The sequence below is a fragment of the Dama dama genome, chromosome 17 (genome assembly GCF_033118175.1).
Source record: "Dama dama isolate Ldn47 chromosome 17, ASM3311817v1, whole genome shotgun sequence".
NCBI classification, from domain to species: Eukaryota; Metazoa; Chordata; class Mammalia; order Artiodactyla; family Cervidae; genus Dama; species Dama dama.
Window position 1 is genome coordinate 51,037,515 of NC_083697.1, and position 15,795 is coordinate 51,053,309.

Below are 15,795 nucleotides of genomic sequence, written 5' to 3' on the forward strand. Positions count from 1 at the left end.
GTGCCGCGCCAATCCTGCAGCGCCTTCAGCAGGTTTCGGGCTGTGGATTCCAGTACTCCGGGTTTTGGGGCTCCCTGCGGAGGCAGTGCTGGATCTGGGAATCTCTAGGAATTGAAAGGGCAAAGCGGGGAGGGGGGGGGGGGAAAGGGGTGCTGCAGGTTGGGAGGGCGGGTGAAGAGTCCTGCACCTTTCTTGTATGCCCAGACGGGACAAATTTGCTCGGGGGCTTCCCGGTTTAGGTCGCCTGAGATACACTTAGGGGAGCGAGCTGTGTCCTCCACTCTGCCAGGCCCACGGGAGGACCTTGTCAGAGTCTGTCCCCATATACCACCCGGGTTCACACACGTCTTGGGTCTGCGATGAGGTCCTCGGGAGGTTTACGTGACAGGTAGCTCCCTGCCCAAGTAGAACCTCTGAGATATGTGCTGGCTGGGGCAGTGGTGGCTTTCAATTACAGTACAGTTTTCACCTCTGGAGAAAGCTTCGCAGCGCCCCGGCGTCTGTATGCAAGGTGGACACAGTAGTGGTGACTTTGCCAGAGGCCTTGGCCTGACCTTATTTCACATCCAAGGAGAAGAAAGCTAAGGCAATAGAGTTCAACCTCAAAAAAGTTTTTCATATACAGAGATCTGGTGGCTCGGACCACGTTGTAACCTTGTCTGTCTGCTACCCAGGGGGTCGAATGAACTAAGTTCCTGGTTTGTTACTCCTCCGAACTCCAGGCATCTTTGTAGTTCCAGTACCTAACGCTGACATTACCATAAAGAAGGCGTCCAATGAACGTGTGAATGAATGAAAAGGGCTGGGAACTAAAGTGAGCGGGAAGCCACTTGGAAAACACCCATTTGAGGAGGTGTTTCATCTAGGCCTGTGAAACGCGGCAGATTTTCCCAGGACCCCTCCTCTCTACCCTGGGCTCCGCCTCCTGACCCCTCCATTCCCCGTCCCCCTGTAATCCCCTCCGGTTTTCCTCAGTCTCCACGTACGTCCCTCAGGGCGCGTCCCAAAACCCGGATAACCGGAGCGCTCCCTATGGACCAGATGGAGGGTTCGCCTGCGGAGGAGCCGCCTGCGCATGCTCCATCGCTTGGGTAGGTTTCCAGGGAAGGCAGCGAGCTGGATCCCCTAAGCTGCTGGCGGCGCGAGGCGTCTGGCTCTTTGCGGCTGCTGCGAGGGGAAAAGGAGCGCGGGGGCTGGGTGGAATCGAGGAGTGAGGAAAAAGGGAAGGGGCGGGGGAGAGGGACCAGGGAAGGCGTCGGGGGAATCTCGCGAGGGTTGGAGTTTTGGCGAGAGTTTGTGGAAGATGGCGCCTGTTGTGACAGGGTAAGTCTTGGGGAATCCGAGCGCAGGGAACCGGGAAAGTTGCGGGCGTCCAGCACCCCGCGGCTGGCGGCGGGTTCGAGGGCCGCGGCACGCTTGGCGTCCGGGAGCCGCGGGGGCGGTGTCGCGTGCGCCGAGCGCGGCGGCGGCGGCGTGTGGCCGTGCGCTGCCCGCTCTGCGCCGCCGTGGCTCGGGCTCCGGCGCGTGAGGGCGGGCGGCGGCGGCGGCGAGGCCGGCGGGTGCGGGCGTGAGTGCGGCCGGGAGCGCGGGGCGTGCGGCCGGGAGCGCGGGGCCCGCGGGCGCCGTGCCCGCCGCGCGCCTTCCGCGCCGCCGCTCGCCGGCCCTGCCTCCTAGCCTCGCGCAGCTTTGTTCCTCGGGGCCGTCGTCGCCGTCTCGCCGGGCTGGTGCCCCCGGTCCCGTGCGCTTTGTCTTTCTCCGTTGCCCCCCGCTACTCTTTACCCCCGGCCCTTTGTTTCGCCGCCCTGGGCGCTTTGTCCGACCCGTCGCGCCCCGCATCCTTTCTCCTTCCCTCAGCTGTCCTTCCTCCCGGACCCCTTTGTTGTCCCCCTCTCTATTAGGTAGCTTAGTGACCTGCCACAGCCCAGGCACCAGATTTCTATCTTTCAATTTTTATTGATGTATTTCTTTGGAGCGTTTCCCTCTCACCTTTCTGGTTGGTCCGAGATTATCCCCGGAGGCTTTGTCTCCCCCATCCAGTGGCTTATTTGCTTGGCACCCCTTTCACCTCCCATCATCGGTTGATTTATCCACTACCTACGGTGTTTGTCGGCTGAACTGTCTCAGCCCCGGGGACTCCATCTGGTGTTTCTACGAGAAGACAGACCCTACGGTTTGTTGTTGTTTTTGTGGGTCTCAAAGATGCGTGCTTATACTTAAGTTTCCTCCTTGGCGCTCCTCCTCTCCGGCACCCTTTTCTCTCGGGATTGCGTGCACACCTCCCTACCACCCCTTTCTCTCGGGATTACAGTATCTGCAGTTTTCTTCGCGGTCTCTTTAGGCGCCTGGTTGTTTTGCTTGAAAACTTAATTGAAAACACTAGAAAAAGATCTTGGTCTCTTGATTATTGCCCCCCTCCCCCCCGCCCGCCCCAAGGTTTCTGACGGCCTAGGCCAAGGGCGGCTGTCGTAGCTTTGCATCTGGATTAGCTGAGGGTGTTGTAGAGGTGCAAGGTGTATTTTTTTGTTGATGTGTGAGAATACTTTCAGTTTTCATGTTGGATATTCATTTGGTGTGTGCGTAGCAGTTGAGTGCATTTTGGTGTTGAAAAACTTGTGAATGCTGGGGTGGAGAATTTCAGCATTTTCAAGATTCTAGATTTAGAGTTCAGTTATTTTACCAGTAACTCCCACTTTGTAAGGAAAAAGGGAGGGAATTTTGCTGCTTTGGAATTTGATACAACTGTTTTACCTTTTCTTAATTTTTAGATAGTTTACAGTTATGTGCTTTTGCCGCTAGATTTATGACAGCCCTTCTGCCTCATCTTTGAAGTTGAAATGAGGAAAGCGTTTAAGAGTGCTGTTTGGGTTGATGAATACTGCTTCTAGAATCTTGTGGAATGCATTCATCAAATTCAGTTAAAAGACATTTAAGTGATAATCTTTAAGGTAAAAGGGCTTCTAGTGTTAAAAGAGCTTTAATTTGTTCAGAGTGCTTATTGTTATGGAAATATTAAAAGCTTGGAGTTTTGTGTGGGAGTTGGGGGAAGGTGGTCTGTTGTACTTATATGTTGCCTAAATATTCTGGTGCCTGGAATAATAGGTATTAGATTTTGCGATGTTACTAGCCTGAATATGTTGTTCAGGACAGTGTCCCCCCCCACTAGTTGATCATTACTTTAGAAGATATGTTGTCTATAAAATCATTTGGAGTGTCTTTTCATTTATAAACCATGAGAAGTGCTACTAGTAGAGGATGTACAAGTATGAGGAATATTGGTGCTGTGGAAAGCATTTTTTTTAAGGCCGTGATTAGAATTAGTTTGAATTAGTTTAATTTTAATTAATTGAAAATCACCTTTCATAATAGATACGTGAGGCTTGTGTGAAAATTTGCAGTCTGGGTTCCATGAGTGGATTCCACCAACAATCATTTTGTCTTCCTTATTTGTTCCTAGTGCAAACTCATTCTTTTGAAAGTAAAATCTTGAGCACACACTGTTGTTTCTGATTGCAAGCAAAGTGTAAATGCCTTGTATTAATGGAAGGTATTTTGCTCTGACTTGTGCAGATAAGAATGAGAACACAAACAAAAGCAACTTTAAAAAATCAAGTTGTGTTTTTTGTTTCTAAATTGTGTAAGACCTTTATTCGTGACCAAATAAAACAGCACCTTTATTAAATTATATCAAACAGTATATTTGGAAACATACAGCATGAGTTGTGATTGGGAAACTTTCAGATTATTGACTATTAAAGCTTTAAATTTATTGTGCATGCAAATTGCAGATGGGTCTGTAGAGTATATTTTCAGGAAAAAGTGTGAGAGACCCACTTAGACTGTTTTCACAACTATTCTAACATACGGTTTTTAAATAAGTTTAAAACTTACCTGTGGTTCTATACCAGCAGATTTCTATAAGTATCTTAAGTGGCTAAGATAATAATTGGGGGAGAGGGGAAGCCAATCTTGCCGGCTGTAATTCATTAAATAATCTTCGCCACTCTTTTTTTTTTTCTCTGCCACTCTTGATGGACAAAGTATTAGGGAGGAAATGGTATTTGAAAGTTTTTGCAAACTTTCAAATTAGTATTCAGTCATTGTTAAAGATGTATCTTAAAAACCTAGGACTTTGCTTTAAAACATGACTTTATATTTTGCTTCCTCCTAATACGAAATCTCATGTTATTTCAACTAGGGGCAGTATTTTCTCATGGATTGACTAAAAGTTGTTATTTTTGGCATCTGGCTCTGTGATTATTTCCAAGTTACTCTGCTTCCCCTGGGCCAATTTCCTAACTATGTAGTAAAATGGGAATTGTAGTAACTTGCCACATCTGCATAGGACTGCTGTGCTTTAGGATTTGCAGAAAGCATCTTTGGATGAAAGGTGTGGCTAAAAATCTAGGAATTCTTACTGAAATAAGAATTGGACTTCCCTGGTGGCTCAGACGGTAAAGCGTCTGCCTACAATGCGGGAGACCCGGGTTCAGCCCCTGGGTTGGGAAGATCTCCTGGAGAAGGAAATGGCAACCCCCTCCAGTATTCTTGCTTGGAAAATCCCATGGATGGAGAAGCCTGGTAGGCTACAGTCCATGGGATCACAAAGAGTCGGACATGGCTGAGCGACTTCACTTTCACACTGAAATAAGCTGATGTGAAGTATGTCATATTTTATAGAAAATCACGTAGAAGGTTATGAACTAAGTTCTTGGGAAATCACAGTGGTGATAGTAGGATGAAAACCCCTTGAATATGTACTATAGTTTGGGTAGTAAAGTCGATTCTTTTTTTAAAGGGACATGGATAAGTAAAACAAATTACAAGGTGGTGTGTGTATATGTGTGTTGTGTAAGAGACTGAAGATCTGTCAGACTCAAATGTAATCCATTTAAAATTGTGGGATGCTTTTCCTCTGTTGATTTGTTTTCTGCATGCATGTAGTAATTTTTTAAAATGGTAGCACAAAATGTTTTCACTAGACTAGACCAGAATGTTAATAGTAACAACTAATTTTCAGTATACCTGATATATTTTTTAATGCTTTGTCATTTACTCTCAATATTGTCCAACAAGCAGGACCTTAATTTTGGACTTGACCTTTGGCCTAGGAAAGTCTTGCATTTGGGAGACACTGTAGATATTTATTGAACAAACAAAACCTGTTGCTTCTCTATTCCTGGTAGGTGATGTCATGTCCCATTAGTTCTGCAAACCAGGTGTTCTCTCTAAAACTAATCCTTTACATTTAATCACTAAGAACTGATAATTTTCTCTCCTGAAAAACTCTTGAATCTGTCTCTTTCATCCTCACTGCCACAGTTCATGCTGTCATCGTTCTCACCTGTCTTACTATAGACATTGCGGCTTTCTCTTTCTGCTTGTAGACGCACCCTCTGTGTCCAACTTCCACATAGTCTTTCTGAAGAGTGAATCTGATCACTTCACTCCTTAGTTTAAAAACCTTTCAATGGCTCCCCCTAGCAGCTTTCGTTAAGAGAGGCAGCTGAGTGCAGAGTTTATGAGCTCACTTTTATGATTTAATCTGAACTGGATTCCTATTTTGTCTCTGCCACAACCTCAGTAAGATTGACAAGCGATTTCACCTCTCCTTGCCTCCTCCATGAGTTGCAGGGTAATTATTCTTAGTTCAGTGGGTTGCTGTGAAAAGTAAATGCAAGAAAACATTTTAGGATGCTTGGTACAAAGCAGGTGCTCAAAAAAATGTTAGGATGGCATGTAGGTTCTCTATAATTATTTCATTTACCTTTTCTTCAGTGGGACTGTTTGCCTTTCTGTCCCTTCATATTCAATTCTCCAGCTATATTTAAGAATTTGGAGTTCCTTGCTTGGGCTCAGTTAGCAGTTTAATATATCCATGTGCTTGACAAGTGCTGGTGTTGTTAGTAGATTTGGGTGTGAGGATATTCTAACTGGATTCACCAGCTGGGTTCAGTGCCTCTGCATGTATTCTTAAAGAACCAGGTGTAATTCATTTGGAAGTGTCATACTGAATTGTAATTGTCTATCATACTTTAAGACTGTTGGTTACCTGATGGCAGATAACACAAGCTTTTTTCTTAATATATGCTTATACCCAAAAGAGTGTCTAGTACATGATGGGGCTCAGTAAAAAGTTTTTTGAACAAGAAACTTGGAGGACTTTGAAGCCTTGATACAACATAGTTCATGTAAGCAGAATTTGATGTGTACAGGGAATATGTTGATTCTGTAAGGAACTTAGCTGCTGAAATACCCAAAGGAATTGATATTTTCAGCTGAAGGCAGCCCATAGCCCCTGAGAACACTGCAGTACAATTCTTAGGCAAAAACTCCTTTGGATTATTAGAAAATAGTGTATTGTTTGTACAAACTGACAGGCTTACATATCGTATTTTGTTTTTTTGTATAGTTGACTATTCAGTGTTTCTCACAAGGTTACATTATTTTTAAGTGTTTTAAATACTTCTTATATGCATAGGGACATATATTAAACCTTAAGACTCTGTAGACTGCTTTTTTGGGGATCCATGTCTTTGAACCAAATAAGTTGATAATCTTCAGGAATACTCAGGCTTTGTAGACAAATTACTCACAGATAATTTCTCCAAGCTTCAGGTTCTACCTCTATAAAAGAACGAATGATATTTTTTGTTGTATTTATCTGCCAGGCACATTTTCTATCAAGTAAGGTAAAATATGCGTCAGATAAAACAGTGTATGTGTAAGTAATTTGTAAATCGTAAAGTTCTGTGTACGAATACTTTAATTGTGGTAATCAGTTTCTTTTGGTAACCTTTTGCAGTCAGGATTCAAGATGAACCTTTCTATCTTGCAACCTGTGGTTTGTGGGTCATGTTTTAGAAAGGAGCAGTGTATTTAGTGTTGAGGACCACAGTCCTTGGAATATTCCTTGGTACTTTGAGCAGACATATTTGGTACATTATTGCTTGACCATGCATGTTATCACGGAGTCATCCCCAGTTTTTTGGGGTCTACTTCTTGATGCTCTCGTCTCTGCTTAGACAGGCATAATGATGAAGGAATATTGAATGTCCGATTGCTACCATCTCTCACACCCTGCCGACAGTTCTGGATGCCCTGTAGGCCTGGCACAACATCATGATATCATTTATGCCTCATTAGGCCTGCTTCTGCTTCAGGAAGTGAAATGGTATACTAATGGTGTGAAAAGGGTAATGCATTTCCTTAACACAGTTTACTACTGGGGAAAAAACAAGTATTGGGGGCACTCTGGCTTAGTTTGTATAATTGTTTGTAATTAGTTACCTGTATAAATGTTTGTGTAGGTTTGTTGAGTTTAGACAGTGCAGAGTGATAAGCATGACAACTGTTCAGTCGGGTTGTAAGTTCATGACAGTTTTGGGAATATTGAAATTATTTAAGTTTACAAAAGCAAAAAGAAATTACTGCTTCTTAGGTATCTTAAGTTGCAGAAGCCTTGCAGTGAAAATGCTGCACTAGTTGGATGTGAGATGGAATACACTTGACAATCAAGTTGACCCTTTTAAATTCCCCACCCATGCTTTCTTTTCCATATTCAATATTTTTAACTTAGCTCTAGAACTAATGTTTTTTGTGTATGTGTTAGAGTTATAAATGAATAAGAATTTTTTCTCAGTAAGTTTATATAACTAGGAAAAATATTGCTTTGAAGTGAAAGTTGCTCAGTAGTGTCTGACTCTTTGCGACCCCATGGACTATACAGTCCATGGAATTCTCCAGGCCAGAATACTGGAGTGGGTAGCCTTTCCCTTCTCCAGGGGATCTTCCCAACCCAGGGATCGAACCCAGGTCTCTCACATTGCAGGTGGATTCTTTACCAGCTGAGCCACAAGGGAAGCCCAAGAATACTGGAGTGGGTAGCCTATCCCTTCTCCAGCGGATCTTCCCAACCCAGGAATCGAACCGGGGTCTACTGTGTTGCAGGCGGATTCTTTGCCAACTGAGCTGTGAGGGAACCACAGCTTTATGAAACCTTATTTTTTTAAATTACATGATAAAGATCATATTATATAACTGCAATATTAGTTGCCTTATAAAGTAGGGAATCAGTGTTACAGATTTTTTTATTATTATAAATAACTTCTTTTGTAACAGAGGTATATTCTCTTTTTAGAAAAGTGCTGATGCACTAAGATCTTGCTTTATTTTTCCAGCGTACTTTTTTTTTTTTTGGCTGTGCTGCATGGCTTGTGGGATCTTAGTTCCCTCATCAGGGATCAAACCTGTTTCTCAGCAGTGAAAGTGCTGAGTCCTCTAACAACCGGACCACCAGGGAATTGCTTTTTTTTTTCCTTTTTTCTTTTTTAAATGGAACTTTTTTTAAGGATAGTTTTAGGTTCAGCAAAATTGAGGGGACTATTTCCTGTGTACTTCTTGCCCCCACACAAATCACTTCTATTATCAGTATCCCCCAATAAAGCAGTATATTTGTTATAATTGATGACCTTACATTGACACGTTATATCTCCCCAAATCCATAGTTTACAGTGCGGTTCACTGTACATTGGGGTACATTCTGTAGGTTTGGACAAGTGCGTGCGCGCATGTATGTGTGCATGCTCTGTCATGTCCAACTCTGCGACCCCATGGGTTGTAGCTTGCCAGGCTCCTCTGTCCGTGGGATTATCCCACAGGGATACTGGAGTGCATTGCTATTTCCTCCTCCAGGGGATCTTCCCAACCCAGGGATTGAACCTGTATCTCCTGTGGCTCCTGCATTGGCAGGCAGATATTTTACCACCGAGCCACCTGGAAGCCCTTGGACAAATATACGTACAAGTGTATCTCCCATGTAGTAGCATACAGAGTAGTTTCATTGCCCTGTAAAACCCTTTGTGCCCTGCCTGTCCAATTTTCTCTCCTTCCCTTATCCCATCGTGGCAACCACTGACCTTTTTATTGTCTCCATAGTGTCCAGCATACTTTTTCAAATCATTTAACTTTTGGTTTGAATATGAGGAAATTTTTCATGCAAAAAATTATATAGTTCTGTACCGAGCTCCTGATCTACCCACTAACTGGAGAAAGTGAAAGTCACTCAGTCATGTCTGACTGTTTGTGACCCCATGGAATATACGGTCCATGGAATTCTCCAGGCCAGGATACTGGAGTGGGTAGCCTTTTCCTTCTCCAGGGGATCTACTGAAACCTAGCTATCTGAGTATTTACAAATGGGAAAGTTTGAGTGAGGTGAACAGGTATAAGAGCACCTACAGAACTGAGAGCCTGGAAAAAAAAAAAAAGAACTGAGAGTCTGTTTTCACCAGCTTTTAAGTAAATACTGAGTATTTTTGCATACTTTTGTAACATTTGTTATCTTTCTGCAAATATGTAAATATATCTGTATTATTTTTTTTCTCTGTCTATATCCTTTTATCTAATCTATCAGCAAGCTTCATAAGAACTGGATCAGTATTTTACTTATGTTGCATAATTGTGGAGCAGCAACTGCTATTGGTTCGATTGTACAATACTTGCTGAATGAACAGGACTTGAGTGGATTTAATAAAATATAATACTTGCCACTAGGTGGCACTTAGTTTAAGTGATAAATAAAGCTGACTTTCAGCTAGATTGGTTTTTCTATGTAGAGCCCACTGATAAGTTGACCCCCTGGATTCATTCACGTTCAGCTCTCTGCCAGTTTTGGACTGTACTTACTGAAGTGGGATATGAAACATATAGCAGATAGAAACCTAACTTAGAGTGTTGAAAAACAGGAAGTGTAATGGCATTAGAGTATGTCCTGTGAAATGAAGCTGAAGTGAAGCCTAGTGAAATTGACAGATGATCAAATTTCCCACTGCTGAGTGTATTTAAAGTGAAGTCTTAGATTTTAGGCATTGTTTTTTCTTAAGAATTTGTGGATCATTTTAAAGAAGATTGGGAATTAGTTTCTTCTTGGATTTAATGAAAGATGATGGCGAAGTGTGGTCTGTAGGCATACCGGACTACGATTCTATATCCTCTTATTTATATTCTGGTACGTTGTCCTCCTCTTGTTGTGGAATAACATATGATAGAAAGTAACTGCATCCTGTGTGACAAAAATTGTTAAATCCATTAGATTCAGGAAACTTCAGATCTGGAAAAGACTTTGTTAATCATATGTTCTAAAGTAGTTACTCACTGAAATGTAGGCGCAAATTAAATAATTTACCCGTAGCTAATGGCTGAGACACATTGAGCACCTGAGCTGAGTCTAGTTTTTGGGTGCGGGGAGAGATTTATGCTGGTCTTTTATTCTTTTGTGTTTATGTCACTCTGCTGCCTTTTGAAGTTACATTCACTTTGTTTTTTTAAATACTTTTCTCCCCCTGTTTTTGTGGGCTTAGATGAAGAATACAGGCCTGGGAGTGCTGCTGCCAGTTTGCTTCACAGACAGTCAGCTCTAAGCCTTTCCCCTTCGCTGTTTCTCTGTTCTTTATCTTGTACTGTATTTTGACTGACCAAGGTGGCCACATACTTGTTCTCACTGCACATCTCCTCAGCCACTCTGCTCCAGTTGCCCCTATGCAAGAACTGCCTGGATTCACTTAGCCCCTGGTTCACTCCAGTCTCTGCTTCTTACCTCCTTAGCTTCTTAGTTCTGCCAGTTGGCACTAAATTGCAACTGGCTTTTTCCAAAACTTCTAGAAGAAAAAATGGCAGGAGAGGAGATAGAGAAAAAAGAAGACTGTCATAGGGAAGGAGGCCACAACTTGAAATTGTATACTGAAAGATGAGCTTGTTTATAAATTTGATGATTTTCATACAGTGATTTTTCTAGTGTATTTATGTCAAGATAATCTAACTTTCTTGACTGCTCAGATGGTAGGTCGTGTCCATCTCCTGCAACCCCATGGACTGTAGCCTGCCAACCTCCTCTATTCATGGAATTTTCCAGGCAAGAATACTGGAGTGGATAGCCATTTGCTTCTCCAGGAGATCTTCTCTACCCAGGGATCAAACCTGGGTCTCCTGCATTACAGGCAGATTCTTTACTGACCAAGCCACCAGGGAGGCCCCTCTTGACTGGAATTCATTGAAAATCTGTTGTCTATCATCTCTTCTTATCCAAATGACAAGGAAGTGAATTAAATCCATTTCAGCATTCCAAAGATAGTAGTGATAGTTTTGGTTTGGTGGTTTACTTGTAGCTTATAGTAATGAGTGTCATTATTTGATTTAAATGGATAGTGCTGAATTAATGGGGGTTGTTGCTTCACTGTTATAATGTTGGAAAGAAAAAAGAAAAACCCTAGACAGTTACAGCTTTCAAAGATTATTTCATAATTATTGATAAACAAGTCACATTTCATTCTGGCTTTCCTCTATGCTACAGTGTGATGGGTACATTTTAATACAGAATTTAGTGGCATGTTATTCCTTTAAACTTGTTTCTTAGCTGTAAGTCCTTGACGTTGTCAGTTGGAAAATTAAATCTTTTAAATTACATTAGAATTTAAATTCATATAGTAGCTTAGGTGTGCTTGTTGATTTATTTTTTCATTTCATTTTACCCTGTTTCTACAATTATTTCAGAGAAGTGACTATCCTGATGTGGAAGTTTTTCTTAAGTGCTAGTTAATATCATCTGTAAACACCTTGATTATTTCTCTTGGAAAAATAATATGTTTGTTTTAAGAAATTCAAAAGTTACTTGAATATGTCGTGTAAAGTAAGCCACTGTAGTCTTCCACTAGGAAATTAGCTACTGTTATCAACTGGGAGCATATTCTTAAACTTTGTTTTAAATGGAAATGCTAACATTCTGTATTTAAAATGTCATTAGTTTAGCAACCATAATTTTTTTTTTAAGCAAACAATATTTAAGGGGATTAGGGAACTGACATTCTGGTTGAATGTCTACTGAGAACTACACTATGAAGAGAGATGGTATCTCCATTTTATAGATAAGTCTGAGGGTCAGGGATTTAGTGATTTAACCCAAGCTCACACAGCTTTCCTTCTTCCTTGCCACTGCCCTACCCTGTACTCAGAGAGCTTTTGTTTATCTCTCCACCTAAATGTTAATCATTTGAAAACTTCCAAGCTCTCTATTAGATGGCAAGACAGTCCCAGATATAAGTAAGGCTAATACAAGGCTTCGGAGATTATTATATCCTTCTCTATTACAATACTTCAAAAATAAGTCTGTATTTTTGACTAGTGTTTGAACTCAAAAGGTTCTCTGAAGTCGCATCATTTGTCTATAAGTAAAATTTTGTATAATTTAAAACATAATCTTGTCGGATACTCCTGGGATGAAGTTAAATCAGTTAAATCCTCTTTCCCCAATTTGTGTTTTTAGTTTTTATCCATCATCTTACTCCTTTTCCGCCTAGAGACCAATTTTCAGGTCATTTAATTATTTTGTATACACATTGTATGGTTTTGGACAAGTTATATAATTGTGTTGTAATTTAAGTTTCCCCAGTTGTAAAATGGGGAGTATATCTCAGAATTCTTGTGAGGATCTCACGCATGTATGCAGACAGGCTCCCAGACTCGGCTGTTCTCTAAGAATACCTTACTGCTGATTTCCTTTCGTACATTTCTTTCAAGCCACTGCTTTACCACTTACTTTTATATCCTTCTTTTTGTTACATGTTAAAATCTGATTTTTCATCCCAGGCCATCAATAAATAGCCCTTCAACTGGCTCCCAAAATCTGGTTTTATTTTTCTGCATCCTTTGTTTTTTGTTGGCCGTGATGTCTTGGTTCTTGACTGTTAAGACCCTGTGTTAACTCTTGCACGTTCCGTCTTTCCACCTGCTCCATCTGAGTCTGAAATGTTGTGGCCTGCAGTCTTTTCTTTCCTTGCTTTACCTGTTCTCTGACTTTGTATCATCGCCTCAGATGTTTAGATCTGTATTTCTAAAACTACTACTAGTTCTGTAGGCCAGCCAAATTTGTTTTTTCCAAAACAACATGTTTCTTCCTACCACCTAGACCTGTTATAGCATCCTGTAAAATGGGCTTGTTGTTATTTAGTCGCTAAATTGAGTCTGACTCTTTTGCAACCCTGTGGACTGTAGCCCTATGTCCATGGGATTTCTCAGGCAAGAATACTGGAGTGGATTGCTATTTCCCTCTCCAGGGAATCTTTCCGAACCCAGGGATCAAACCCAAGTCTCCTGTGTCTCCTGCATTGCAGGTGGCTTCCTTTACCGCCAAGCTGTTTTATGTCCTGGGCTCTCCTTTCCTTGCTCACTGCCATGGTTTTATTCTCCAGGCCAGTCACGTCTCCTGGTTGGACCTCTGTCACAGCCTTGTCAACTCCTTCCCCTGCACCCCCGAATTGCTTCCTTCTTTAATCTGTGGCTTTTGGTAGTTCATTATTGTACACCTGTTAATATTGGGGGTTTGTGGGGTTACCTGGTAACCTAATTTTTTTCTAAATGTTGTCCACAGATTTTAATTTTGTTGTCTGAGTGCTTTTTATGTGGAAAGGCTGAAAAACTAAGCTGATGACACCACCATCCTAAAATCCTGTCTTGAGTTTTTTAAAAAGATTCATTTAGACAAATACATATTACCTGTAAACAAAGATCAACATAGTACAGTGAATAAGGTAGTTCCACTGCACACCTAAATCCCAACTCCCAGAGATATGCACTATTTACAGTGGGGTGAGTATACTTGCAAACTTACGGGCCAACTCTCTACTTGTGCCTTAGATCCCTTGCTTTCTCAGCTACTCTGTGACATTGGCTAGCTCTCTGGCCTTGCTGCTGGTCTCAATTTTTACCGTTCTAGTGAAGCTACTTTTTCTCATCTGGACTCCCCACTAGTTCCTATTTCTCTCTTTCATACTTTGAAACAAACTTTGTATGAGGAGTTTTTTCTATCTCCAGTTACTCTTACTCCATTTCCCCTAAACCTTTTTAAAGCCAGGCTTTTGTCTGGACCATGTCAGCAAAATTGTTCTTGTCATGGTAGCCAGTTCCCTCCACACAGGTGAATGTGCAGTCGCCCTGCCCCCAGTGTTATTTGACTTGACTTGATCAGTGGCATTTGACGTCTTGTTCAAACTTTTTTTTTTTCCTTTGACTTCTAGGATACCACACTTCTGGTTTTTCACCTCACTGGCACCTTTTTTTTTTTTTTAATCTCCTTTATAGTGCTTTTTCATTTTACTGCATTTATCCTACTTTTTATTCCACATTTTATTCTCTTTCCCTGTTTTATTTTACTCACTGGCATGTATCACCTTCTAACAATGTGTGTTATTTGCTTTTTACTTTATTTCTCTTCCCCACTGGAATATAGTGGGTACGCAATATGTGTTTGTCGAATGACTGAATAAATGAAGTGTTCTAACAGCATCACTGTTTGAATGCGCTTTCGTTTTCTCATTAATTTTAAAGTCCTACTTTTACTATTGTATGTTATACTTAAAAAAATTTTATAGGCCCCCTGGTATAAATACAGATCCATCTAATATGGAGCCTGGTAGGCTGCAGCCTATGGGGTCGCTAAGAGTTGGGCACGACTGAGCGACTTCACTTTCCCTTTTCACTTTCATGCATTGGAGAAGGAAATGGCAACCCACTCCAGTGTTCTTGCCTGGAGAAGCCTAGGGGCGGTGGAGCCTGGTGGGCTGCCGTCTGTGGGGTCGCGCAGAGTCGGACACGACTGAAGCGCCTCCGCAGCAGCAGCAGTAGCTGCTTTGAGCTCTGTTGTTGGATTTGTCCTGTGCTGTGCTGAGTCGCTCAGTGTCCGACCTCTCTGTGACCCCATGGACTGTAGCCCGCCAGGCTTCTCTGTCCATGGGGATTCTCCAGGTAACAATGCTGGAGTGGGTTGCCGTGCCCTCCCCCAGGGAATCTTCCCAGCCCAGGGATGGAAGGCCTTGCCATTGTCTGGAGAGGAAGATAGTGTTCTTTTGTTTTACAGAAACTTAACCAAGTCCACCTGCTGGTTGGTGGGGGGTTGAAATTCAAACTCATGTCCCTGGATCCCAGTCCTGTTGCCGCAAACATCATCTGGTGGTGATGCTCCTGGGCATCCTCCCTTCCCCATGCGTGGCTAGCTCTCAGTCATCCATCAGCACAGGACTGGCTGTGCTCACTAACCCAGGAGCCCCTTCCTCAGTCCAGGCAGGGACCAGATCTGATGCAGGAGGGTAAAGCTGAATAGGGAATTGGTTTATACAGGAGTTTTTTTTAATAGACTTTTTAAAGAACAGTTTTATGTGGGATTTTTGCTTCTGAAGTTTAGTATATGATTTTGGAAGGAAGGTTTTTGAAAGAACACAGGCTGGTGGTCATGAGATAGACACGGTTCACCACTAACTAATTTGATAATATCCCTGCTTCACTTATTTTCTGTGTAAATGATATCTTGGATCTAGGGTTTAAGTTAGAAATGATACTGTATGTGCTAGAAGGCTTTAGAGAGTAATTCTCACACCATGTAAGTGAAAAGTATCACTATTAAATGTCTTGAGCCTCATGTTTTTTGTATTTGAGATATATTCATTCTTATTATACTGGAGTACCTTTCATTTTGTTTTATGTAAAACTGTTCTGTAGATGTCATTTTTAAGGTTTTTTTTGCTGTCAAATTTTGTTGTTTTTCTAACTTAAGACAGCAGCTGTGGATGTGGCTTAAAAACTGATGAACATCTACAATGATGAGCCTTTATGGAGCAATGAAAGGCCGCTCACAAATTGTATCCACAGTTGCAATGAATTCTGTGTTTGTTCCTTGAGGGTGAATGTGTTTTGAGAGGGATGAGTTAGAATAGTACAGAGAGAGTGTTTCTATTCTGGGACTCTTTGGAG

General features: G+C 42.1%; 1 protein-coding gene across 3 annotated transcripts in view; it reads left to right on the forward strand.

The window, feature by feature from the left end:
* The first annotated feature begins 1,072 nt into the window (after positions 1-1,072).
* The window catches only part of RBPJ (recombination signal binding protein for immunoglobulin kappa J region), a 107,122-nt gene continuing 92,399 nt past the window's right edge, over positions 1,073-15,795 (forward strand). The window contains exon 1 of one of the 3 annotated variants that reach the window (XM_061164503.1): positions 1,073-1,091. Coding sequence is in view for 1 of the 3 variants with exons in the window: in XM_061164504.1 (XP_061020487.1) it covers positions 1,304-1,323 (20 nt within the window). In the remaining 2 variants the exon portion in view is untranslated. Of the gene's footprint in view, positions 1,092-1,225; positions 1,324-15,795 lie in introns of those variants that run through there. The other 2 variants (XM_061164504.1, XM_061164505.1) reach the window with 2 other exon arrangements.